General features: G+C 37.7%; 1 protein-coding gene across 5 annotated transcripts in view; it reads right to left on the bottom strand.

Moving 5' to 3' along the window:
* LRRC69 (leucine rich repeat containing 69) overlaps nt 1-26,297 on the bottom strand; it is a 90,016-nt gene that overhangs the window by 39,762 nt on the left and 23,957 nt on the right. For 4 of the 5 annotated variants that reach the window (XM_072803956.1, XM_072803952.1, XM_072803953.1 and 1 more), the window contains exons 4-5: nt 19,798-19,993; nt 16,701-16,772 (exon numbers count right to left, since the gene is read on the bottom strand). In XM_072803956.1, the coding sequence (XP_072660057.1) occupies nt 16,701-16,772; nt 19,798-19,993 (268 nt within the window). The remainder of the gene's footprint in view (nt 1-16,700; nt 16,773-19,797; nt 19,994-26,297) is intronic. The other variant, XM_072803954.1, reaches the window with a different exon arrangement.

Consider the following 26,297-nt stretch of genomic DNA (forward strand, 5'->3'; position numbering starts at 1 on the left):
CCACCTCCCACCTCCATTACCTCCTTTCCCTGAATCCTGCACACCTACAGCCCAATAGATGCAGTGCTTTGAACAGAAAGAGGTAAGAGGGACCCTAAATGGCTGGCAATACCAGGGAAGAATGAACAGCTATCAGCACGCATTATACCTGCTGGAATATTTTCAACCATTTTTTCTACTGTCACTGACCAATATAAACTCCTGTAAGAACTTTTTCTTCTCTCATAAAGTAACTGCAAAGACAGCTGACAGCTTTTAGGGAATCCCCAGTATCCCAAATTTAAAAATAGGATGAAAGTTTAAAAATAAAATTACCTGAAAATCACTGAGTGTCAATACCATTAGAAATAATAGAGGCAAGAATTTATATCAGAAGAAACAGAGCTAATAGGACAGGACTCTAAAGTAACTAGTATAATTAATATCTTTAAAGAAATATATGAAATATTGCCTTGGTAAAGCAAGTATCAGAACCAATTTTAGAACTTGGAAATGTAGAGCTTTCTAAAGCAAAATTTGACATTTATCAAAGCTGTAAAAGTATGCATAATTTTGATCTAGCAATTACATTTCAATGAATCTTTCCTAAGGAACTAATTAATGGTATATGCAAAGATTAGTTACAATGACATTCATTGAAGCATTTTAATTGTGGTGAAAAGTTTGAAATCTCCTACCTGTCAAAAAATAGGAGACTGCTTAAACATAAACAATGTCAATATGATGCACCCATTAAAAATAGAGGAGAGTCATATCACTATGTCATACACCTGAAACCAATGTAACATTGTACACGTAAAATTGATGTCAACTATAATTTTTTTAAGATTTTATTTATTCGTTCACGAGAGACACACAGAGAGAGAGAGAGGCAGAGACACAAGCAGAAGGAGAAGCAGGCTCCATGCAGAGAGCCTGACGTGGGACTCGATCCGGGATCTCTAGGATCACACCCTGGGCTGAAGGTGGCACTAAACCACTGAGCCACCAGGGCTGCCCAGTGTCAACTCTAAGTTTAAAAAGAAAGCACGAACCAGGCTAAAATTAAAAATATTCAGTAAGTAACCCAAATTTCCATAATAAATCTAGGTACCCAATGGAAAAATGAAAGAAAAAAACAAAGAAACAGAAAAGTAGGAAAATATTTCAAGCAATGGTGAAATGTTTACAATAAAAGTTGAAAAGGCATGTTACAAAACATGTATGTATGAGTAACACACTGATATATATGAATACTACTAACAACACATTAGCATGTATGAATATTCTATTTTTAAAAAATCTATATGTGCATATCCACACAAGTATTCAGACCTTAAAAAAAAACTAGAAGAATATGAAAAAAATAAACCAACATGTCATGGTATGAGCATTCTCCCCTCCCCCAGCATGCTTAAATTATGCATAATTTTGCTTTTCTTCTTTTTGCTTATCTCTATTTTCCAAATAATCCGCAGTGAAAAGAAATTCCCAAAATTTTTTACAAAACGATTAAACTTATATCACTCTAATTCTAATTCTGATCTGCAAACTTTCAGAAGATGCATTTGGGGATGTCAGCAACAGGAGATAGAGTCTTTCTGTACTGGATTAAAAGACCGAAAATACAGCTTCCCAAAGTGGATAAAATTTTCCCAGGACTAAAAGTATTTCAAAGATTTCAAGAAAGCTAGCTCAACATCTGTGCTGATTCTAAGATTCTCTCAGAAGTCTGAAAACTCTCCCACATATCTGGCCCATGAGATATAAAAGTAAGAATGTAAGAAATATTTTTTCAAGTTCCGTGCTGGTTCAGCTCATGCATTTCAATAATGAGGACTGATATGATCCCCAAGGAGGTGAAAACTGGCTTATGAGGGAACAAAACAACCTTAGATATTATTACAATGGCTTGTGGCCTTCAAAACTCAATCCTCCCTGATAATATAAGCATATACACAGTCTCTCTCCGGTGCAAAAAATGCAATGGGGTGGGGACAAGTTATTAGGGGGAAAATATCTTAGGCGGGAGGGCACAATAATAAAAAAAAAAAATGTTGAGAAACACTGGTTCAGCTACAGGAACATAAAACCCAAATTCTTTTTTTGCATATATCCTCTCTTGGTTAGGTTGCTTAGAGCATTCACTACTTTTATCTATTTTTTATTACACATGTTCACACATACATGTACACATGTTCATTTTAGAAAACTCAACTCTTCAATAATTTGCTTGTATGTTGAAATTTGTTTTTTTTTTGTATGTTGAAATTTGTGACAAAAAGAATAATTTATAAAATGCTAGATTTTTTTCTAAGCATCGTGTTACTTTCTGTTTTCAAATAGAAGTGTTCAAAGCTTTGAAGAAGTGTCTACTGACTAGTAACATTAGTTAATAAAAAATAATAATAAAAGTTTTTCCAGGAACTCCACCCAAAAAATTCTCATTTCTTTTTCTCTGGGTCAGAACTGTGACACATGACCACTCCCCCCAAAGGAAGTTCAAGAGAAGAGGGTTTCGGACGGGACCTTTAATCAACTTCCCAACAGCACCTGCCACAGGGGTTCTGTATCATTCAAGTCTCTCTGATCATGTCAGCCGCACGTAGAGTACCAGACTCTCCTTCATGCTCTGATTCGTTTTTACGATGGTGTAAGCACTGAGAATAGTGCACAAAAAAACTCACAAAATCTCCCCTTCAGGGCTTACAGTGTTCTGTGTGCTTTCTTCATGAACTACCTAAAATTAAATTTCTCGTGTATTTGCTTTTTATGTCTTCCCCTCTAGAATATAAGATTCAAGAAGGTACTGGGTTTATTTTACTCACCTCTGTATCCAGAATGCCTACAACAGTATTTCCTGGCATACAAAAGATATGCAAATATAGAGACGCCTGGGTTGCTCAGGGGGTGAGCATCCGCCTTTGGCTTAGGGCCTGATCCCAGGTCCCTGCATGGAACCTGCTTCTCCCTCTGCCTGTGTCTCTGCCTCTCTGTGTGTGTGTGTGTATCTCTCGTGAATAAACAAAATCTTCTTTAAAAGATATGCAAATATAATTAATAAATGACTTAATAGTAAGGAAATGAGCCTAAGGAAATTGAAGGATCTCTACTCAAGAATAGACAGCTTATAAATAGCAAAGCTAATATTTTAAGAACCTCTAACACAAAAGACAGACATATAATCCCTTAAAATTCCATACTAGAGGTGCCAAGGTTACTGCCAGTGATTTGCTGACCAGTACCAGATAAGAAAAGCCAATTATGAGCACTCATATTCAGCTTGACTTCCAGTGATATCAGGTCATGTTGGTAACCTGAAACAGGCCACAGTGGGTGTTTTTACCCCACAGAACTTGGCAGATGCCACAAACAGAGCTAGTTGTCAAACATTTACCATCACACCACTGGATATCTCCTTCCCATCCCCATTTCCTTGTCTATTAATGCTAAAAGCACTTACATGAGCTACCCAGACTTCTCTCCTGAAGAGCTGCCCTTATTTTGCTGCTTCTGTGGGACTCTGACTTTTCAGCATGGTGCCCTCCTCTTGCTGTCTCAAACACTTCCCAAATCTCCTAAATCTCTGATCAAGGATCACAGCTCAACAAGGGTGGGGCAAACCAGTAACTAAAAATTGTGCCTATTTGGCAAGCAAATCAGGCAAGATCACCAGGGTGTAGGTGGGGGAAAGAGAACAGCAGAATTTATAACCAGCTTTGTGTCTATGAAAATGGGCAGGGGCAGAGCTTTTATTAAAAGGCGGTGCTTGGTTGGCAGTCCTGGGCTTGCTCCAAAGATGCATAAACCCTCTTGTTCTTTTTATATGAGGACAGTTAGTGCTGGACTGACTCTACTTATTATTCCCCAGGGGACATTTAGCGGGACTTGTACTCCAAAACACTGAAAACCTGAATAAAAATTACATGGGAGTGCTGTAAAATTATTTCATAGAACGGCTTCTTCCACTGCGATATTAAACCCAAGCTCCATGTTTGTTTCATTTTATTTTGTTCTTGCTTTACAGAGGGTATATTTGATCCATGACCATTAAAGTATAACTGTTCTTCCTGCCATAAAGCTAAAGAAAATTGCTAGCATTAATTAGATTTCCGACAATACCCCCTCAGGTACGCATAGGTTATATATTTTTTCCATTTATTATTCCTCCATCCCCCTCCCCTCATTCATTCTCTCATAGTCTGGGTCAGCCTGCCTAAAGGGCTCCTAGATATAGGAGATAACTTCGGAGAAAAGTTGGGGAGGAAGCAGTAATGATGTATAGCAACATGTCTCTAAGGCCCGGACATCATGGGCGCAATCCTGCACCACTGTCCTAGTGTGCGGGGGGCACGTGCTTGTGCTTTGCTGGTGATAAGCAAAGACAGGAAGCAGGACTACTGTGACATTTAAGCAGTAGCCTGGTTTCTGAGGACTTACCCTTGCCAGCTCAGTCAATTATCACAGCAGGCAGCATCATTTGTATTACTCAAAGTAAAATGTTTATGCTCTAAGACAAACAACTACAATATCAAAAGTTTCCCCACAGTGATACACTCTCCTCAATGTCACCTACTGTCTCCCCATCTGTGAGTTGGTTCTTTAATATCTACTGCACTGCTTAGCTGTCTTAAGCCTCCTACAAATGCAGTGTCTTCAGCCTGGAATTATCTCCTTGATTTATAGTTCTGCTTTCTCTTTAGTCTTCCCTCCTAGAAAGTCACACCTCCAGTTTCTTTGAAGTTCCCCCCTTTAATCCAAGAATACCAGCAACTGACTCTCCAACACAGTATCTAAAAATATGTTTCAACCCCAGGATTATTTTTTAGATTTTATTTATTTATTCATGAGAGACACACAGAGAGGCAGAGACACGGGCAGAGGGAGAAGCAGGCTCCCTGCAGGGAGCCCGACGTGGGACTCGATCCTGGGACCCTGGGTTCATGATCTGAGCCCAAGGCAGATGCTCGGCCACTACCTCAGTATTTTTTATTTCCCTCAACGGTACGGTTGGAGGTTTGGTTTGTTGGGGACTTCAGATGTTACAATTGTTCCTCCTAACTACTAGGCGCAAAAAGCCCATTTCAACAAGAGTTTGCAGAATCATCTGCTTATCTCCACTCCTCATTTCAAATAAAACTATGCTTTTAGTTATCCTAAAGAACACATTTCCAGGGGTCTTGACTTCAATTTCCTAAAGTCAGCCAGAGCCCACAGGAGCACAGGGAGCTATGCAGCGGGGGTAGGAGACTCAGATATCAGTCCTTTCTCTGGATAGTTCAACTCAGCCATGCCTTCCACAAAAATTAAAAGAGTATACAATCTTGACAAACAGGAACAATCTATGATAATCAAGCATGGTATGTTTATATGAATTACTACCAGGGATAAAAAATATTTGGACTTGGAGGTGACCTAGGTTTGAATTTCAGCCCTGCTATACGTACATTAATTCCTTCCCAAAGCTTCAGTTCTCTCATGGAAAGACTAATAGTACCCAGCCCACAGAGCTATAATGAGGATTAAGTAAGATGATGCTTCTAATGTTTAACACAAAATCAAATGCAGTTTCCAAAGAGTATTAGTAGTCATGGTTTTTATATAGTAACTTTTACTTATCTTCCTTAGCCTATTACTGTTTTCCAGTAAGCATCTGTGGCCTAAGTAGACAAAACCCTTACTAACAATGTAACAATGTATCATAAATGGAAGAGCATCCCTCCTATGATGATGGCCTAACTTCCCCCCCTGATCCTCAGACTCTTATCTAGTCCATGGAATTTCCAGAATGTCCAAAAGAAAAGCTGCCCTGGTACTAACAAAAGAGAACTATACACTGGGCCAAGTTCCCTGATACCTCTGAGTAGCTGTCTTCTTGATATACAAGTGATTTTTTTGCCCCTCATTATGTTCTAGAACCTTGATTCTTTACTGTCACTAATCACTGTACCTATCTTCTCTGCACACTAGCATGATTTTTTGCATATGGGCACTTAGAGGGGGGAAAAAGAAAGAGAGAGAGAAAGCTAACATTTATACAATGAGTAGTTTCTATAGATTTATTTGATCCTTGCCTCATAAAAGTCTGATAACAAGAAAAGTGATCCCTTTCCCTCCTGCCCTCACTACTGATTATAAATAAAATGTTAAATGCCCTGTAATTTAATATAGAAAGCTTTGGAAGTCTCCTGGGTTACCTACTCAGCCAGGGCTTAGGTTTTAATTTTTGTTTTGGTTTGTATTTTAATCTATTCTCAACTATCTTCCAAGAACTTTAGGTAGTTTATGATAGAAGACATATAAATTGTGGCAAATAAAATTAGAGTTCAAATATATGAGAATGACAATGATTCTCAAACTGAAATCTCTCCAGGTGCCTGGCTGGCTTAGTCAGTAGAACATGTGATTCCTGATCTCGGGGTTGTGAGATGAAAGCTTACACTGAATGCTTACTATCTGCCAAGCACTCCTCTGAGCAAGAAGAACATAACAAATGAATAAACAGATAAGTATCCTGTTTTCATGGGGATTTACATTCCCTTGGGCATAAAATGGATTGTGGATAAAGACACAATAATCAGGTAAGCAAATAAACATACTTTTATAACAGTGGTAAGTTCCATAAAGAAAATTTTAAGCATTGAGGCAATAGAGTAATGTGATGACTACTTTGATTGGGTGTCCAGGGAAGGCTGTCCTGAGAATTCAATACCTGACCTAAGGCCTATAATGATACAAAAGAACTGGGCATGCAGAGATGAGGGAAGACTGTTTCCTCAAGAAGGCAGGAAATAAGGAGACCATACATACCACTTAACCAGAGAACTAGATCTAGTATCTATTTATCAGCAAGAGAATGGTTTGAGTTAGTCAAAGTTAGAGTACTTTACTACTTCACATCCTGATACCTGTGGAAGAGTCCTAGAAACGAGCAGAGGTGAATGTTTGTTCCTTAAAGAAAAGGAAATGTATTGGCTGTTGAAGAAGGTAATTGAGTTTTTCAGAATGAAGTCTCTCAAGTTTTCTCACTGTCTTAATGAAATCAAAGAATTCCAAGTCTAGTAATGGAAAACAAGGTAATTTAGACAAAATATCTCAATAAACATAAATATACACATGAAATCTTCAAAGCATCAAAGAGCTAAAAAAGACCAACAGAAAAAAAAAAAGACAAGATCCAGGACCACATGGATATCCAAAGAAATGAGCCCCACTTTTAAAATCACTTTTGCTCCCCTGAGACCAGAAAGAAATTTTCACCTAGGAATAAGGATAAATAAAAAAAAAAATATCCACCCCACACAGATAGCAGCCCAACTTTGACTATTCTGGGTAACTCTTATACATTGAAACTAGACAAAAGTGGCACCATATTCTTATTTCCATTGTACTGAAGGATGCCATTACATCACTGTCAAAGTGGCAAAAGAAAATGAAAACTTCTCTAGGAAGTTACATCATCTGAAGCCTCGAGTTATTTTCAAAAGTATTTTTTCAAATACAATGTCCTGGATATAATCAAATATAACCAAGCATTATACACTTATAATATCACTATATGTTGTACACCTGCAACTAATGTAATATTGTGTGTCAACTACACTTCAATACACACGTCCAATATATACATTCATACATATGAATGTGTGTACATACATATATGTGTGTATATATATATATATATATAGAGAGAGAGAGAGAGAGAGGGAGAAAGAGAGAGAGGAAGAATATTCATCTATATATATATATATCACTAAGCACATAAAAAGAAAAGATGGGGGACACCTGGGTGGCTTAGTCAATTAAGCACCTGCTTTCAGTTCAGGTCATCAGGCTCTGCTCAGGAGGGAGCCTGCTTCTCCATCTCCCTCTGCCTGCAGCTCTGCCTACTTGTGCTGTCAAATAACTAAATATAATCTAAAAAAAGAAAAGATGGTACACCGGGTTGAATGGCATTTCTCTGGAAAACTCTGATATGGGTAAATTAAACTGCACAAACAACAGAAAACAAAAATCAACCCAAAAGTACTTCCCAATACTGAATATATCAGACTCAGACATTAAAACAACTATACTTTACATGTTCCAGAAAGTAAAAACCAAGCTTAAAATTTTCAGTAGATTACTGAAAAATATAAAAAGTACCGTGGTTGGAGTGCTCAGTCAGTTGAGCATCCAACTCTTGATCTCAGCTCAGGTCTTGATCTCAGGGTCATGAATTCAAGCCCCATGTTGGAAAAAAAAAAAAAAAAAAGTAACATGATAGATTTGAAAAAGAACCTACCGAAAATTGTAGCACTGAATATAAATGAAAGAAATAACCTAATGGATGGGTTTAAAAGTACATTAGACACAAAGAGTAAATTATTACACTGTAAAATGTCTCAGGAGGAAATATCTAGAATCAAGCAGAGACAAAAGGAGAGAAAACAGTGGGGGAGAAAAAGAGTAAGTCAAAAAGGAGATAATGTTAGGAGCTATAACATATGGGAAATTAGAGTTGCAAAAGAAGGGGGAGGCAGAAGCAATATTGAAAAAGACAATGACCAAGAATTTGTCAAAAAACAATGAAAGACATTAATTTACATATCTAAAAAGCCCAATAAATTCCACCTGGGATAAATAAAATGAAGTTTACATCTAAACACATCATTTTTGAAATGTAGAATATGAAAGATAATGAGGAAATGTTTAAAGCTGCCAGGAAAAGAAAAACATTACCTAAGGAGGAGCAACAGCTACACTTTTCCCAGACCTCTCTCCATAGCAACAATGGAGGCTAGAAGACAGTGGAACAAGGTTTAGAAAGTAGTGAAATATGATACTGTCAATTTAAAATTCCATATCCAGTAAAATTTATTCTTCAAGAATAAAAGAAAGACAGTTCAACTCAAACAAAACCTGGGAAATGGAACACAGATAGACTCATTCTCAAAGAGAACTAAAAAATGTAATTTGAGCTGGAAACAAATATAGAATCCCAAAGGATATGGGGGATATGGGGGCAAAATGAAAAACAGCAAATAGGTGAAACCTGCAGATAAATCTAAATGAATACTATCTGTGTAAAATAATAAAAAAAAACTTTTAAAATAGAAAATTATATTTAAAATATAATCATATATAAAATACAAAATTTTAACAAACACAAAATATCTAAGAATGCAGGTCAATAATTAGATTTGAAGTCTCCTAAAGTCTTTGCATTGTCTAAGAGGAAGGTGTAAGTACCAATTAATAATACACTTTCATAAAGTAAGTAGGATTTTTTTTAATTTTAAGGTAGTAAATTAAAAAAAATAATAACAAAATCGTATAAAAATGCCTTACAAAGATTTTTTTAAATTGAATAACAAGAATTTCCAATCATATTGGAAGAAGGGAAGAGAGAAAACAGAACACAGAGTTAGTGGAACAAATTACAAATATACAGGAAGATACTGAATTAGCCCCAAATAAATCAGCCACTACATTCAATTCAGAAGAACTAAATGCTGCAATTTCAAGACAAAGGTTATTACCTTCTTAAAATGAAGAGTCATATGGCATTCACAAGAAATATATCTAAAATCTAAGACAATAGAAAGGTTGAAAGCAAGGAATTAAAATAGATGTATCCTGGCAGCATGAATCAAAATAGATGTAGCTGATAAAGCCACATTATTACGAGAAAATTCAACTTTAAAGCAAAAAGCATTATTAGCTATAATTCAGAATACATACATATAGAGCCAGGACATCAAATTTTAACAAACACCACAGCCAATTCTTATGCACTCTAAAATCTATTTGATAAGAATATATTTTAAAAGGATTATGATCTGGAAAATATAAGAGGAATAAATAGTAAATCTTTAAAACCAGGGCTTCCAAACCAAGACATTGACATTTTAGACCAGATAATGCTTTGTTACACAGGACTGTCCTGCACATGATGGAACTTGTAGCAGGATCTCTGGCCTCTCCCCATTAGAGGCTAATAGTACCACCACAATCCTCAGTTGTGGTAACCAAAAATATCTCCAGATATTGCCAAATGTCCCTGAAGGGCACAATCTTCTCTGGTTGAAAATAACTGCCTTAGACCAACTTTTTGGTTACTCATTCTCACAAATCAGTTTTGATTTTTCCGGCAGAACAAAGCCGTCATGCTTGTTTGTTAGGTAAAGTCCATATCCACCCAATCCATCCACCCATCCATCCATCTGTCCACTCAGCAAGTATTTATTGGGTGCCTAATTTATAAGAGACCCTGTTCTAGGAGTGGGAATACATCAGTGAAAAGAGGTAAAAATACCTGCTTTCGTAGAGCTTACATTTGGGGGTGGGGGTGTGGAGTAGGAAAAAACTCATCATCTAAGTCAAAACCAATGCTTAAATAGGCTACATAAGAACTGCATTACTGAATTTCAGTCCAAGTCTCTCTTTAAAACTTTTCTCATTTTCTTATTAGATTTACCCCTTGAAAAATACTGACCTTCTTTTTGAAATCATGTAAACTCAGCTTTTATCGCACAGCAGGAAAAAAAAAAAATAGTAGCTCTGACTCTGACACTAGGAGCAAATAACCCTATGCTCCCTTTCTCTCAACAAGTGAAGTGGGTGTTACTTCAATTTTGGGATCTCCATTTCGAAGATAAAAAGCATCCCTTTTGTCTCCTCAATCACTCTTTAGCTGCTTGGCTAGCACAGTACAGTTTCCAAGAGAAACCAGTGAAAGGGAAACACTGTTCACCACCCCCCATACCACGTGGAACGGGGGGGGGGGGAAGGCACTGTGCAGCACTTGGCGTCATCTGGGACCAGCCCGTCGCTCATTCTGATAAAAGCACAATAGACATAAAAAGGCAGAACTCAGATTATTTACTTGAGCCAGGCAGGGAATACCAGTTATACCTGTAACTTAACTGAGCCCTCAATTTTTGAGTCAGGGTTTTAACAAAACCCTCGCTGCATCCAGGGTAATATTTTATGAATTTTCTCTATGCTTTTCATTTCAAAAAGTCTATCTCATGAAATTTTAGAATTCTAAGGGTGAAAGAAGCAATCACATATAATTCGACACTCTCCTCTTTGCCTCCCCCTATATAAGAAACAGAAGAAAACATGATCTCATTCTCGTAAAAGTAGTGACAGGCAAGGCATTTAGTCAAGTTTTGGAACTCACTAATTCTCTATTAGCTAAGTTTACATCACTTACATAAAACCGCAGAGGCCACAAGGGGTTTTCATTAGGCAAGCGTTGGCTCCTATCCCATTTTTTTAAAGGTCACTGAATGTTGTTTTAAATGTATATCTCCTAATAAACTGAGCCACTGAAGGCAGCACCGACAACCAAAGAAAATATACTATTTTCAAATTAAGGTCAAATTTTAGAGGATTTAATGAGCTTCAAGGATAGGGTACAGTTTTCCTTAATAACCAACAGAGACAGAAAATAAACTATAGATATGGGAACAAGAACAAAGTGGGTCTCTAATGTTGCTGTTCAAGAGGCAGAGAAAAAGCAAAGGGCGTGAGGTAGACAAATGGAATTTCTCATGGGCTACCCAGCAAAGCGGATACCTCAAACCAAATCACTAGATGGTGGAGACGTTCGGAGATGTCCTTGAACACAGCTTCAAAGACTTTTTTCCCTGCACATCAGTTTTAAACTTTTAGGCTATTTTCAAAACATCTTGCAACAGTTTCAAAAGCTTGGATAGAAGTTTTGATACAAGACAAACATCACAATTTCATTTTCCCAGGCAGCTCCTTTCCCACGATTGTACCACACTTTTGGCCACTCAAGCACATTTTTGATCATAGACATTTTGAAATTTTTATATAGCCATTCTCCATGTGCTCGGTCAGCTTCACAGAACAATTTCTCTTCATCCAAAGCTAAACGGCCTCCTTATGCGTCGTGCGCGTATTTGTATGTTAACTGCTCATATACAGAAGTCGTTCTATTGAAGGCAGGTGACCTCATTTGTAAATGGTGAGAGGCACTCAAAAAGTCACTTGACTTTAAATTAAGCACAGAAAAGGGATCCCTGGGTGGCGCAGCGGTTTGGCGCCTGCCTTTGGCCCAGGGCGCGATCCTGGAGACCCGGGATCGAATCCCACGTCGGGCTCCCGGTGCATGGAGCCTGCTTCTCCCTCTGCCTGTGTCTCTGCCTCTCTCTCTCTCTGTAACTATCATAAATAAAAAAAAAAAAGCACAGAAAAGTAAAATAAAAGACACTGGGAGCATTTGTGAAATATTTAGGCTTAATGGATTAGACAAATACGAGGCGGACGTGACCCTAAGCCAGGGCCTGTGCCATGCTAGCTGTAAGGAAAGTGTCTGGAATCAAGGACACCATAACAAGTTATGTTTAGACTGGCATGGATCATAATCAGCATCAGCCATAAATGGAGAAACCATTTTAAATTAAAAGTATTTGAGGAAAGAAACTGCATCCGGGTAAGTAGTAGGCATCAATTTGAGTAAAGGGTCTAAGGAAAAGGAAGTTCAGTAACGAGGGGCCCTATTTTCAGAGGAATCCGGTGTAACTGACAATCAGAAAGCAAGTGAGCCAAGAGACAGGATGAAAGGATGAGACAGAAATAAACAGAATTACTGGTAAAGATCCAGGGAAACAAGGACCCCTTTCAGGGAAATCGTTTGTTGGTTCTGTTTTATTGCTTCACCAAGGTAGGCCAGGAGACTGTAAGTGGGTCTGCAGAGGAAAATAACGTGGAATAGCTATTCAGGCAAAAAGCACACAGAGAACAGAAAGTAGAGGAAGGTGCTAATAAGACTGTGCCCCCCTGGTGTACCGGCGCACACAGATCAGTGGTTACCCCGCTGTTAGCAAGTTAAAATCATTCAGGTGCTCTCATGACTTTAAAAATGTGCAAAAGTGTCCCTGCATTTGGGTTGGATTCAGTGGCAGGTAGTTGAGACTTTAAAATGAAAATTACATTTACTATCGACCACATGCCAACCACTAGTAAAAGCTTTATACACCTTATCTCATTTAATCACGTATTCGTTCTATATTTGCTGAGCACCACTTGTCGTGTCAGACCCTTTCCCAATAATGTTATGTGTTATCAATATCCCCAATTTCCACAGGGAAAAAAAAATGAAACACAAAGTGATTGAGTTATGGGCTCAAGGTCATACAACCGGTAAATTGCTCACTTAAGCATATTTAATTTTTGTTTGGGAACGTGGATTCAAATAGTCTCTTCGCCACTCAAATGATTTGTGTTTCTGGGAAAGTTACTTATATTTTTCCCCCTGTGTTTCTCATACTGTGAAAGGGGAAAGTGTTTGCACCATTCTCAAATTTGATTTATGAGGACTCTGAAGAATTCTTGAAGGAAAAAAGGGGGGCACTGATAAAATGGAATAGGTGCTATAACCATTATCCCTCCCATAAATAGTCCAAGCATATTTTTCTCATGACACCACCATTGCATGAGGCTTTTTCCTCCTTGTATTTTTTTTTTCTTATGAAAACACTATATGCCTACAGACCTTAGGGATATACAAATACTCAAGATTCTTAACTCTGACACAGAACCTGCTTATGGAGGCCAGGGCTTCAAATGAATGTTAATATGAATTTGAAACTGAAAGCAAACAGCAATTATGGAAAATGTAGCCGTGGCTGTAGGTTACATCTTTAAATCCATATTTCTTGGATGCCTACTCTCAGCAAAGCACTTTCCTGTAGGCTATCGGAATTGTATGTGTCCCGGTAAATATTGTACCTAGACTTGAGCCTTGCTTCCAAACACAAGTACATCCACAGGGTGGCTGAAGAGGAGTAACGTATAAAACTCAGCTTCCAGCTTTATAGGCTTTCCTTGTGCTCACATATCAAAATCCTAGTTTCAGTGTGAAAAATTTTCCAGAGTATACAAGAATGGTATTGTTCAACGAATGATCCTTGAGTATCATTTTAGTCAAGGACACAGGGAACCTCTCAGAACCCAAACTGCTACTGAAATTAAAGAAAGGTCTCATTTGGGGATCCCTGGGTGGCGTAGCGGTTTGGCGCCTGCCTTTGGCCCAGGGCGCCATCCTGGAGACCCGGGATCAAATCCCACATCAGCCTCCTGGTGCATGGAGCCTGCTTCTCCCTCTGCCTGTGTCTCTGCCTCTCTCTCTCTCTCTCTCTCTGTGACTATCATAAATAAATTTAAAAAAAAAATTAAAAAAAAAAAAGAAAGGTCTCATTTATTTGTGTAGCATAACAGAGACTACCTTTGCCTGTCATTCCTGACGCAAAGAATTTATTCCTCTCAGAGGCAGAGTTTTGTAATATGGGAAGAGCCCTGGGCTTGCAGGCAAAAATCTTGAGTGCAAGTCCAAATTCCACCACTGCTCTACACTTCTGGCCAGTGGTGCTCCAGGTGTGATGTCCAGACTTGCAGCATCAGTATCACCTGAGAACTTAAGAGGAATGCAGATTCTTGGGCTCTCCAACCTGCTGAATCAGAAACTCTACAAGTGAGGGCTAGCCCTCTGCCTTTTCATAAGTCATCTGGGGACTCTGAGGCCCTCTCGAGACTCAGGGCAACTTCTGTAGGCAAATTACCTCTCTAGAGCCTCAGTGCTAAACAGGAATAATAACAGATTGGTCTTCTTCAATGGGCGATTCAAACTTAAATTGTTATAAATATTTCATAGCATGCAAAATTGCTTAGCAAATCTGCAAATTACTAAATAATTGCAAAGCACCGCTTTAGAAATATAACTTCTAGTGTCATTTCTCAATCTGAAAAGTACGGTCATGACAGGTCAGGCAGTGAAACGGCTAATGGAGGAGTCTGACCAAGCGTGTTTCAGAAATGTGAAGTTTTCTGTTAGGTCTGCAAATGTTTTATAGATATTTTGTTATAAACCTCACATCAAAGGCAAATGTCATGATGCCCCCTGGTGATAATCATTAGAACTTTTTCTCACTTTAGTCAGGTCAACTTTTTCTTCAAATGACTTTAATTTGAAAATAACTGAGCTCTTGAGGGTAAGAAGAGCTAGAGATCTCTGCCATAAAAGATTTTTTTTAATTAAAAATAATTGTTTCAAGGGAACTAAAAAAACCCGGTAGTTTACTTAGCTTACAGTCTAATGGCAAGACAGACTTGAAAAGAAGTACTCTACTACATGGTATAAACCATAGTGGTACCATAGAAGTGGCGGCACCAGAAGACTGTTGGAAAACATGGAAAGCATTACAGGGCAGAGGTTTGAACTAAGACTTGCAGGATGATAAAACTTGATAGCATTTATCAGGTCAGTATTAACAACACCCAATTATTAAACATTCAAAACTGTACTTCTGGAACACACTCTGGCAATTCCTAAGGAGTGCATTTGTTGCAATGAGCACTGCGAGTTGTATGGTGATGGCGAATCACTATCCTGCACACCTGAAATTAATGCTACACTGTATGTTAACTGGAATTTAAATTAAAACTTTTAAAAAGAAATAATCGTGCAATTACCATATTGACTCAGCAATTCCACTTTTAGGTATATACCCATTTCAAAAGAAATGAAAACAGAAATTCAGATATCTGTACAACCCATGTTCACACCAGCATTATTCTCAAGAGCTGAAAGGTGTCCACTGACAGGTGAATTCTGAATAAACAAAATGTGACATATACATACATGGAATATTATTCAGCGTTTCGGAAGGAAGGAAATTCTCACACCGGCTGTAACACAGATGAACTTTGAAGATATTATGTTAAGTGAAATATGGCCACAAAAGGACAAATTATTGTATGTTTGTATGAGGTATACTGTACTTAAATGAGGCCTGGGGGAGGGAGAGGGGAACAGGGAGATAATGTTAAAGGGGAACAAAGTTTTAGTCGGGGAAGATAAAACCCTTCTGCAGATAGCTGGCGATGGCTGTGCGACATTGCGAATATCTACCTACCGCCATAGACCTGCACACTTAAAAATTGTTCAAATCATAAAGCGTATGTTATATTTTAACACAATAAAAACTACATTTTTTCCTAAAATAGACTTTACATTCATTTTTCATATTTGAGTCGACTTCAGTGCAAAAAATTTCTCTAAGTGTAAAAAAAAACCCTGAAATACTAATTTGGAGTTGATCAATCAGAAAAATGTGTTAATAGATCAAAAACTATTTATTGAATACCTTCTGGATTGATAAATTTCTAATTACTATCTTGCATATGGAATGACACTTGCTCAGATGCAAAAATTCAACATAAAAAACTGCCATTTCTTTCCCAAAAGTCAAAAGTTGCCAAGACCAACTGTTTCTGTTTTTTTAAATACAGAAAGTCAAAATTCATTTCTACATGGTGGGAAAAGGTATTTTTCATTGTTTATGACTCAAAAACAACTAACAAATGTGTCACCTTGGATTAATTACAAGGGATGAAAATGTATGTTCTAGAAAGTCATATTTTCCAAAAGTCTGAGGTGACCAAAACAGTATAAAATAATAAAACACATTTAAAATATGTATGATAGCAATCAGAGTTCACTCAGTTCAAACAATTTCAGCAGGCAGAGAACACATGGCCAGGAATGGGAGAGAACAGGTTTTTGAAATTCTAGAACAAAGCAAATCTTTGAGTCATTTGTATAATCCAAGGCTCCAATTACTACAAGGTTTTACCACTGCTCATATTTTTCTAATCTCAGTAGCATAAACAATGTTTCATTTATAATAGAGGTAAATTTTTCTTACTCCTGATGGAAGTATCTGAATAATATTTCCAGCTATGTCTAGGATTCTTAAATTCTGAAGATCACGAAGTCCCTGTGTCAGAAAACAAAAGAGAGATATTCAAAAATTCAATATGTAGAATCATAAATATTTCTTCCAACTTCAAACTTGATGGGACTGACCATCTTTTCCTAATTACCTGATCAATTCTTCAGTACCTCCTCCTGGAGGAGATCCCTATGTATGGGGTGCCAGATTCTCTATGGTCTCCACTTCCCTCAACCACTCCAGGGCAACATAACATGGAAGCCAAGAGTTAGACTATTCGTAGGTTCGATCTGACCTCTGGCACTACGTAACTATGGACAAATTTCTTAATCTCTTTGTACTTCAGTTTCCCCATTTGTAAAATGAAAATGGTAAAGGAAGCCCTTACTTTAATATGGCTGTTGAATGGATTAAATAAGTTACCAATCAGAAAGGACTTACTGAAAGGCCTTATAGTGAGAACTCAGTAGATGTTACTAAAATTAAAATACAAAAAACCTTTGAGAAACTGAAAACAGATGTAAAAGGTACATCAACAATTCCAAAGGCATTTATTTCAGATCTATATTTTGCTTAGCACTGTGCTAACCCAATCTTTTTCCTTATTAAAAAATAAAATAAAATCTGTTAGTGTCTATCTACATGCCCAATGTGACTAAATGGACATATGCATTCACACACGTGTGCAGACATACACATAACTTATACTGTACCAGGGGCCTGTGGGGGGCTCAGTCTGTTAAGCATCCAACTCTGGATTTCATCTCAGATCATGATCTCAAGGTCCTGGGATCAAGCCCCGCATGGAGCCCCAGGTCAGGCTCTACACTCAGCATGGAGTCTACCTGAGATTCTCTCTCTCTCTTTCTTACCCTGCTTCTCCCCACCTCATGCTCATACATGCTCATGTTTGTCTAAATAAACAAAATCTTTTAAAAATTTAAAAAATAAATGAAAATTAAAAAGTATAAAAATAAATTTAAAAAAAATTTAAATATAGTATACCAGAAAATTATTCTTAATCTATTCATTATCAAAACAAATGAGTATTTCCCATAATGCCTTACCATTTATAATGCAAAACAAAAAGAACAACGATAAACTGAATTGTATTAAATGTAGAAGGACATATGCTCATAGGCATTCTTTACATAATAATTCAGGACAGAACTTACTAGCATTTACATTTTTTAAAGTCCAAACTCCTCAAGATTTAAAAAGAAAAAAATGTAGTAAGAGTACTGACTTGAAGTACAGGCTTTTAAGTCAGACAGACATGGATTTGAGCCCCTACTCTGACTTTTGCAAACTGTGTTCAAGTCCTATAACCTCTCTGTTCCTTGTTTTTAAATGGGTTGGGGTATCTGGGTGGCTCAGTCTGTTAAGTGTCTGCCTTTGGCTCTGGTCATAATCTGCAGTTCCTGGGACTGAGCCCCACAACAGGCTCATGCTCAGCAGGGAGTCTGCTTATCTCCCTTTCCCTCTGCCGCTCTCCCATACTCATGATCTCACGGTCTCTCCCTCATAAATAAATAAATAAATAAATAAATAAATAAATAAATAATAAAATATTTTTAAAAAATAAACTGGGTAAATAAGAAGAGCAACATCAGAGTTGTTATGAACACAAAGTAATATAATGCTTCATGAGAATGCTTCTGGTACTACTGTTAATTATTTTTCCCTCAAATAAAGGTGTTACACTTTTTTTTAAGATTTATTTATTTATTTATCAGAGAGAGAGAGAGAGAGAGAGAAAGGCAGAGACACAGGAGGAGGGAGAAGCAGGCTCCATGCCTGGAGCCCGATGTGGGACTCGATCCCGGGACTCCAGGATCACGCCCTGGGCCAAAGGCAGGTGCTAAACCGCTGAGCCACCCAGGGATCCCCAGGTGTTACACTCTTAATAGATTTAGTTTGCAATTTCATGAACTGTTCTTATTTACAGAAATTAAGATTTTTAAGGAACTTAAGACTAATATTTTTGAAATACACTTATTTACAGCCTACACCTTGCTATATTTTCACATATCACATTACAGTGTACACAGAATTTTTTAAGGGAATATCCTCTTGAGAGAAAAATGAAACAGTAGAAATTGAGCTACTTTTCTGTATTCTTCTATTTACTATATGACATGCATTCCCTCCTATCAAATTAATTTTAATTTGCATAGGGAACGAAGGTAAACCCATTGACAAGTTCCTAGCAGGAAGCAGATTCTCAAACTGGGAAATTTGAGGAGAGTTTAATAAAACCATCATTTATAAAAGTTTGGCAAGGTTCCCACAAAATTCCAAAAGGCTGGCAGTGGCAGGGAGTTCTTTACTGCCATGGGTCTGAAGAGCCAAGGGGAGGTAGTAATGGTCCATTAGAGATTCACCAAATATTCGTTATGGTCTACAAGAAAAGTGTGCAGGCAACTTATAACATCCTATCAGGGAGGGTACCAGGGGAATACCATCTGGTACTCACTCTTCTCCCGTCCTTTCATCTCCTACTAGTGGCTCTCATTGGCCATATCCAAAAGGAAGCCAGAGGACAATGGAGCTTACTGATACCCATGCAGGTCAGTCTTCCAGGCACAGGACAGGTTGGAAAAAGATGGAGAGTAGATATGTAGGAAAAATGCAAGATATATAGCACATATTCCAAAACCAAAATGTACTTACAATGCATGTTGTACATAGGTTTGCCAGATGAAATACAAGAGGTTCACTTAAATTTAAATTTCAGACGACAATATTTTTAGTATAAATACGTCTATGCAATACTTATACTAAAGTATTAGAACGTACTTATACTAAGAAATTACTTGTTCCTTATCTGAAATTCAGGTTAAGTGAGCAAACCTAAATTTAGTTTTACTAAATAGGGCGTTCCTAGCTATGTGGAATAATCCAAGTTGTAACCCTTTTTAGTCACAGGGCTTTGGGAACTGACTATGCCTCACTGGAGGGGAAGCAAATGATAGCTTGTACTCAGATGTCCAAACCCATTCCATAGCCACTCCCCATCATGTCATAGTGAGTTCTTCCCCAAGAAAACTTGCTTCCGTGTTTTGCTTACCTCTGGCAAAACTTCAATGTTGTTCCTAATCAGGACAAGTTTCTGGAGCTTCTTCAAGAACTTAATCTCTTCAGGTAGAGAAAGGAGCCGATTGTAGCTAAGTTGAAGTTCAGAAAGATTCTCAAGAAAACAAAGTTCTTTAGGAATGCTGGCTAGCTGGTTATGATTTATACTCAAAATTACAAGGCTTTTTAATCTAAAAAATAAAGTAGATGATTGAAAAGTATGAGAATAAGAAAGCCCATTGTACATAGCCCTTACCAGAAGCCATGTGTCAATTCATTGTTTTTTTGTAGCTCATCTGAGCCTTACTTTAGTCACGGGTTCACAACTACTACAAATACTTTGAGCATAAAAAATCTCTACTATAATTTAACTTTTGAAGATATTTTATAATCGGCTTATGTTAAAAGAGTTTTATGTAATCAAAACCTCGATTTAAGAGAGAGAAAACTTTATTTTTCACTTTTTGTATGTATACATCAACTATACTGAAGAGGAAGCCAAAGGACAAAGGAGGACATATACTCGCACAAATATGCATATACATATATACATGTATATAAATGGATAGAGGTATGGATATAGATTAAATATCCTGAACCAAACAGATGTGAGAACCACTTAGTTGCTGCGGAAGATGCACAGATGAATCAGCCACAAATTCTGCCTTATGGACATCATGGTCTAGAAGGAGATATTAGATAGAATCATAGAATGAAGATAGGAAATACCATCAGACGGAGAGAAATGAATTAAGGAAATTCGAATTTCTAGTTGCAGGTATGGTAGGTAGTGAGGTATACCACAAGCATTTTAGGAGAATAAACATTTGAGCTTGGCTTTTAATAATAGAACTTGTAAAATCAGGGCAACAGGGGGTCATAGTAAGCTGACAAAATATTAATATTTTGAGTAAAGACGCAAAAGAAATTACTAATGTTGAGCATCAACTATGTACCGGTGCATTAAATTATATCATCAGCACAACTCTAAGGCTGGAATTATTACCCTTAATTCAGAAGTGAGGAAAATAAGGGATCAGAGGGAGTAAACAACTTGCCCAAATTACCCACCTAGTAGACAACAGTGTCAAGATTCAAATGCAGATGTGTCTGTTTGCAAAGCTAAGAATGAAAAATATAGAATAATCTCAAGATCCAATGTGTTGAGATTAAAGTAATAACAGAGTAAATTGATATTTTTTAAACAATTAAAAAGGGAGCCTAGATGTAGTAAAGTGGTCAGTGCAGGTGAAGGCGACTGGGGAAAGACTGCAAACCAACAATGGAAGCCTTGTGAATAGATGAGATTGATGGAAAGAACAACAACAAAAAGGGCAGGAGAAAGAGAGAAAACAGCAAGTGGGAAAGACTTTTTTTTTTTTTTAAAGATTTTATTTATTTATGAGAGACACAGAGAGAGAGAGGTAGACACACAGGCAGAGGGAGAAGCAGGACTCCCCTCTCTGTGGGGAACCCAATGCAGGACTCAATCCCAGGACTCTGGGATCACAACCTGAGCTGAAGGCAGACACTCAACCACCGAGCCACCTAGGCATCCCAAGTAGGAAAGATTCTTGAGGAACTCAGACATCTGACAAAACAACAAGAAAAAAACTAAACAAGGTATCTAGAGAAGGCAGGCATGAGCAGAGAACCAGGAGATGAACCAGGTTAATAAGGAATCCTTAAAGGTACTGGAGGAGAGTATCTCAAAATTAAAGAGATAGTCAACATTTTAAATGTTAAAGAGAGGTAATAGAAACTAACAAACCGGGATCCCTGGGTGGCGCAGCGGTTTGGCGCCTGCCTTTGGCCCAGGGTGTGATCCTAGAGACCCGGGATCGAATCCCACGTCGGGCTCCCGGTGCATGGAGCCTGCTTCTCCCTCTGCCTGTGTCTCTGCCTCTCTCTCTCTCTGTGTGACTATCATAAATAAATAAAAATTAAAAAAAAAAAAAAAGAAACTAACAAACCTAGGATCATAGACTACAAAGTCACTATTTATATTGTAGCCACAAAAATTGGAAAATAAAAGTTCTAAAAACTCAATTTACAGTAACATAAAAAAAAAAAACACTACCATAAAATAGTTAAGAGAACATTTAACCAACGATAGGAGAGGCCTTCAATACTGAAAACTGTCAATTATGACTGAGAAAATTTTAAAAAGCTTTAAATAAAAGTAGAGATATGTCTTGGTCTTGTTCATATATGAAAAGAAACAACATTGCTAAGATGCCAGTTCTCCCCCAAATTCATCTACAGTTCCACTCAACCCAAATAAAAATCTTTTTTAAAATCTATTTATTTTAGAAAGAGAGTGCACGCAATGGGGAGAGGTAGAGGCAGAGGGAGATAGAGTCGGAAGCCGACTCCATGCTAACACAGAGCCCCACATGGGGCTCACTCTGAAGACCCTGACATCACAAACTGAGCTGAAACCAAGAGTTGGATGCTCAACCAACTGCATCACCCAGGCACTCTCTCAAATAAAAATCTTAATGGTTTCTTCGTGTAAAAATCAACAAATCAATTTTAAAACTTACACGGATATTCAAAGTCCCTAGTGTGGTCAAAACTATTATAAAAAAGAAAAGTCAGAGGACTCATGTTAACTGATTTCAAAGTTTACAATACAGCTACAGTGATTAAGATAGTATTCAGAGAAATTATAGAAAAATAATTCAAAGCAATAGAAGAGAGAGTCCAAACAGACACATAAATAGTCATTTGGTTTTTGAGGTGTCGAGGCAGTGCAATTAAGAAAAGAAAATCTTTAAACAAATGGTGCTAGGACCACTGGATAAACATATGGAGAAAAAATAAACTTTATTATCCCGCATCACAAACAGGCATTAATTTGTGATGACTCATAAATCCAAATATGAAAATTAAAACTATGAAGTTTGTAGAAGAAAATATAGGAATAATGTGGGGGGGAAAAGTGAACTTTGACATTACTCCACTCTATGCACAAGCATTAACTTGAGATGAATCATACAGCTAAATATAACAACTAAAATTATAAATGTTATAGAAGAAAATATAGGATAATATATTGATAATATTGGGGTAGGAAAATATTTCTTTCCCTAAAAGGCACAGAAAGCACTAATCTTAAAATGAAAATATTTTAAAATTGGCCTTCATCAAAATTAAAGAACCCTTAAAAAAAAATAAGGTACCTTTAAGAAAATTGAAAGGCAAGCCATATACTAGAAGAAATATCTGCAATATACACACTTATCAAAGCACTTTTATCCAGAATATATAAAGAACTCTTACAGCTTAATGCTAAGAAAAAAAAATACAATTTTTTTCAATGGAAAAAATACTTCATACAAACATTACACAAAAGAAAACATATAAATGGGGAATTAGAATATGAAAAGGTGCTCAACTTCAGGCAAATGCAAACTAAAACTATCGTGAGATATAATTTCATACTAACTACAAATGGTTAACATTTTAAAGCTGCTGGAATGTAAAATGGCACAACCACTTTGCAAAACTGTTGGCAGTTCTTAGTAAATTAACATATATACCTATACTCCTACCCCATGACTCTACAGCTCTACTCCTAGGAATTGAAACGAAAAAGAAATCAAGTATATGTCCACAAAAAGGCTTGCACGAGAATATTTACAATAGCTTAATTCATGGTAGCCCCAAATGGGAAAGAATCCAAATGTCCATAAACAGGATAAAATAACTTGTGGCATAATTCATGCAATGAAATGCTCTTAGGGATAAACAATGAATTGCTGACAAATGCAACAATACAGCGAATCTCAAAAAATATATATATATGCTCAGTAAAAGACACAAAAGAATACATATTGTATGATTCCATTTATTTAGTTCTAGAACAAGTAAAACTAATTTGTAGAGGTAGAAATCAAAATAGTAGTTGCTTATGAGAGATAAGAACTCAGGAAATGTACATATATTCGACACCTTATTGGAACTGTTCAATACCTTATTGGTGTGTGTACATTGGTGAAAACTCATTGAATGGAACACTCGTGATTTTTGTGTAATCTGTATTCAGTAGAGAGAAAAGGCCATTAGATTTGATTGCCCAAGGGACATTAATGGTCTTTAAAAATAATATTAAGTAGAATAAAGAGGGGAAAAGAATTCTAAGGGTTTAAGTAAGAAACAAAAGCAATAGACAGATGGCAGTTTACAGAAGTTTGGCTATAAATGAAAGAATGAGGGAGCAAGAGAGAAAAGGCAAGAAGTAGACTTTGCCTTAAGGTCTACTTAAGGCAAGATAAAATGCCTGAAAAGAAGGACTGTGGATCCCAAGTTTCTTGGTAAAATAAGGAGCAAAGTCACTTGCAGAGAGGATATAGGGTCAAAACTGGATGACCCAGTGTTCAAGAGGGTGCAAGTGTGCGGCGTAGGTCCCGTGGAGAAACAGAAAGGGACAAGATTCTCTGCACTAATCACGGTTGTAATCACGATCTTGATTGATTCTACTCTGAAATCACTACCATGGCAGTTGGCTTTTCATTGTGTCCTTACTGGAAGGCACAAAGCTGAGCCTAGAGGCTACTGCAAACGGCCATCATTCGTTGGTTGAGTAAAGAGCAAGGATAAGTCATTGTTTCCTTTGCCAGAAGCAGGGAGAACTTCCACTCTTCCAAGAAAAAACTACAGGAGATAGAGCTTCTCCCTGCCCCTCTCCTCTCCAGTGGGCTGAAGAGTAACTTCCCTGAGTGGAGAATCTGGAGAAAGAACTGAGCTCACTGGCTTAATCCTTTCCTTTCTCCCTCTTTCTTTCAGATTCTCTGTCCCCAGGATACCCACATTCTCCTTTTCCTTCTATGGCTCTGCAGTCCGGCCCATGACAGAGTTGCTTCAGGGCAAAACTCTCACCTGTCCAGGTGTGACTCCAAGTCCATGAACCGATACTCTGTAGCTTAAGTAAACTAACAGAACTCTCCCCCTCCGATGGAGAAATAAGACGTGGCATCCGGAAAGAAGGGAATCACACATCAGCACAAAGCCGACGCAAACATTCTCAGGCTTCCTACGCACCCTCCCCTGAATTCACCATACCCCCAGTCACAGCCTTTCCTGCTAAAGGCAGCTGCTTACGTGAAGGCAGAGTGAAAGGAGGACACTGAGCCATTTACGCTCCATGCTTTTCCCAAATTCACCACCAAGTCAGTTTTTTGTCTCTAAAAAGGGACGAATGGGAGGAACAGAAAGAAGAATAAAAATAACAAACCATAATAAGAAACGCTATCATCCACTGAGCACTTACCATGTCCCAGGCTCAATCCTAAATATTTTGGACGAATTTGCCTATTTACTTGTCAAAACCACCCCCATGAATAGGCCCTATTATTGTCCGCATGTCGCAGTTGAAGACACCGAGGTATGGAAAGGTGAAGAAACATTCCCAAGGTCAGAATATGGAATCCTGCTTGAGGAGGTGACCAATCAGCTTACATACAGGACCCAGCGGGAATTCAGGCTATCAGAATTATCTATAAAATAGGGCAGACTCATATATTTTGCAATCCGACGTTTTTCAGTGAAAGCTTGCGTCTCGTTCCATCGTCTAGCACGTCACTATAGATTTATACAGTTCTTTGAATATTATACTTCATACTCCAAGCAGATCCAAGCCTAATAAATTGTGAGATCATAGCATGTTACTGCTGTAAAGGTTCTGACGTTCATCTACCCAAAATTTTTCCTTTAGAGACAGGAAAGCCAAGGTGCAGTTAAGTGACTTGCCCAAGGTCATAAGGCTAGTTGCACAAAGATACGACCTAGCTCACCAGATCTTCCCTCTTTTTCATTATTTCGTTGATACATAAATCCATTGATAAGCTAAATAAATGAAAGCGCACGCAGACAGGTATTGGCATTTCCACTGTGACAATCTTCATCTTCAGAAATTAGATCACTTAAAAATTTTTTCTAGTCACTGTGACTTAAAAACATTACTTTCTCTGGGAAAATCTCTCTGGGAAGGCTAGTACTTTGGCTTGAGGGATAGACAAGTGAATCGGAGTAGACTTTAGGTGCTGCACAAATCCCTTTGTTAAGGACTGTTCAGAGTCTTGTATCCCTTAAAAATCTGGATGCGCTTATGTTGTTATACATCTGTTTCTATTCAACAAGCAATAAAGAGAGTCTCCAAAGTCAAGTAAACCCAAGTAGGGTTTTCTCTCCATCTGTCAGAGGAAAAACCCAAGAGAGTGTTTTGCCTGCAGAAGGACAAGGCCCTCAGCTGGCTCCAGAAAGCCACTGTAGCGGCAGCCCATCTGTGCAGATGTGCAGCATGAGATGCGCAGCATTTTGCTGTTGTTGTTAACGGTAATAAAACGTGGGGCTTTCTTTAAAATGAAAATGCTATTTTAATTTTCTAACACTTTGCTTTCACATTGCCTTTTCCATCAAGCTGAAAATGGTCTCGAAAACTTACAGGAAATAAAAGTGGAAGTCCCCGACTCTGTATCAGAGCCAACTCCA

The sequence above is a fragment of the Canis lupus genome, chromosome 28 (genome assembly GCF_048164855.1).
Source record: "Canis lupus baileyi chromosome 28, mCanLup2.hap1, whole genome shotgun sequence".
Classification (NCBI taxonomy): Eukaryota; Metazoa; Chordata; class Mammalia; order Carnivora; family Canidae; genus Canis; species Canis lupus.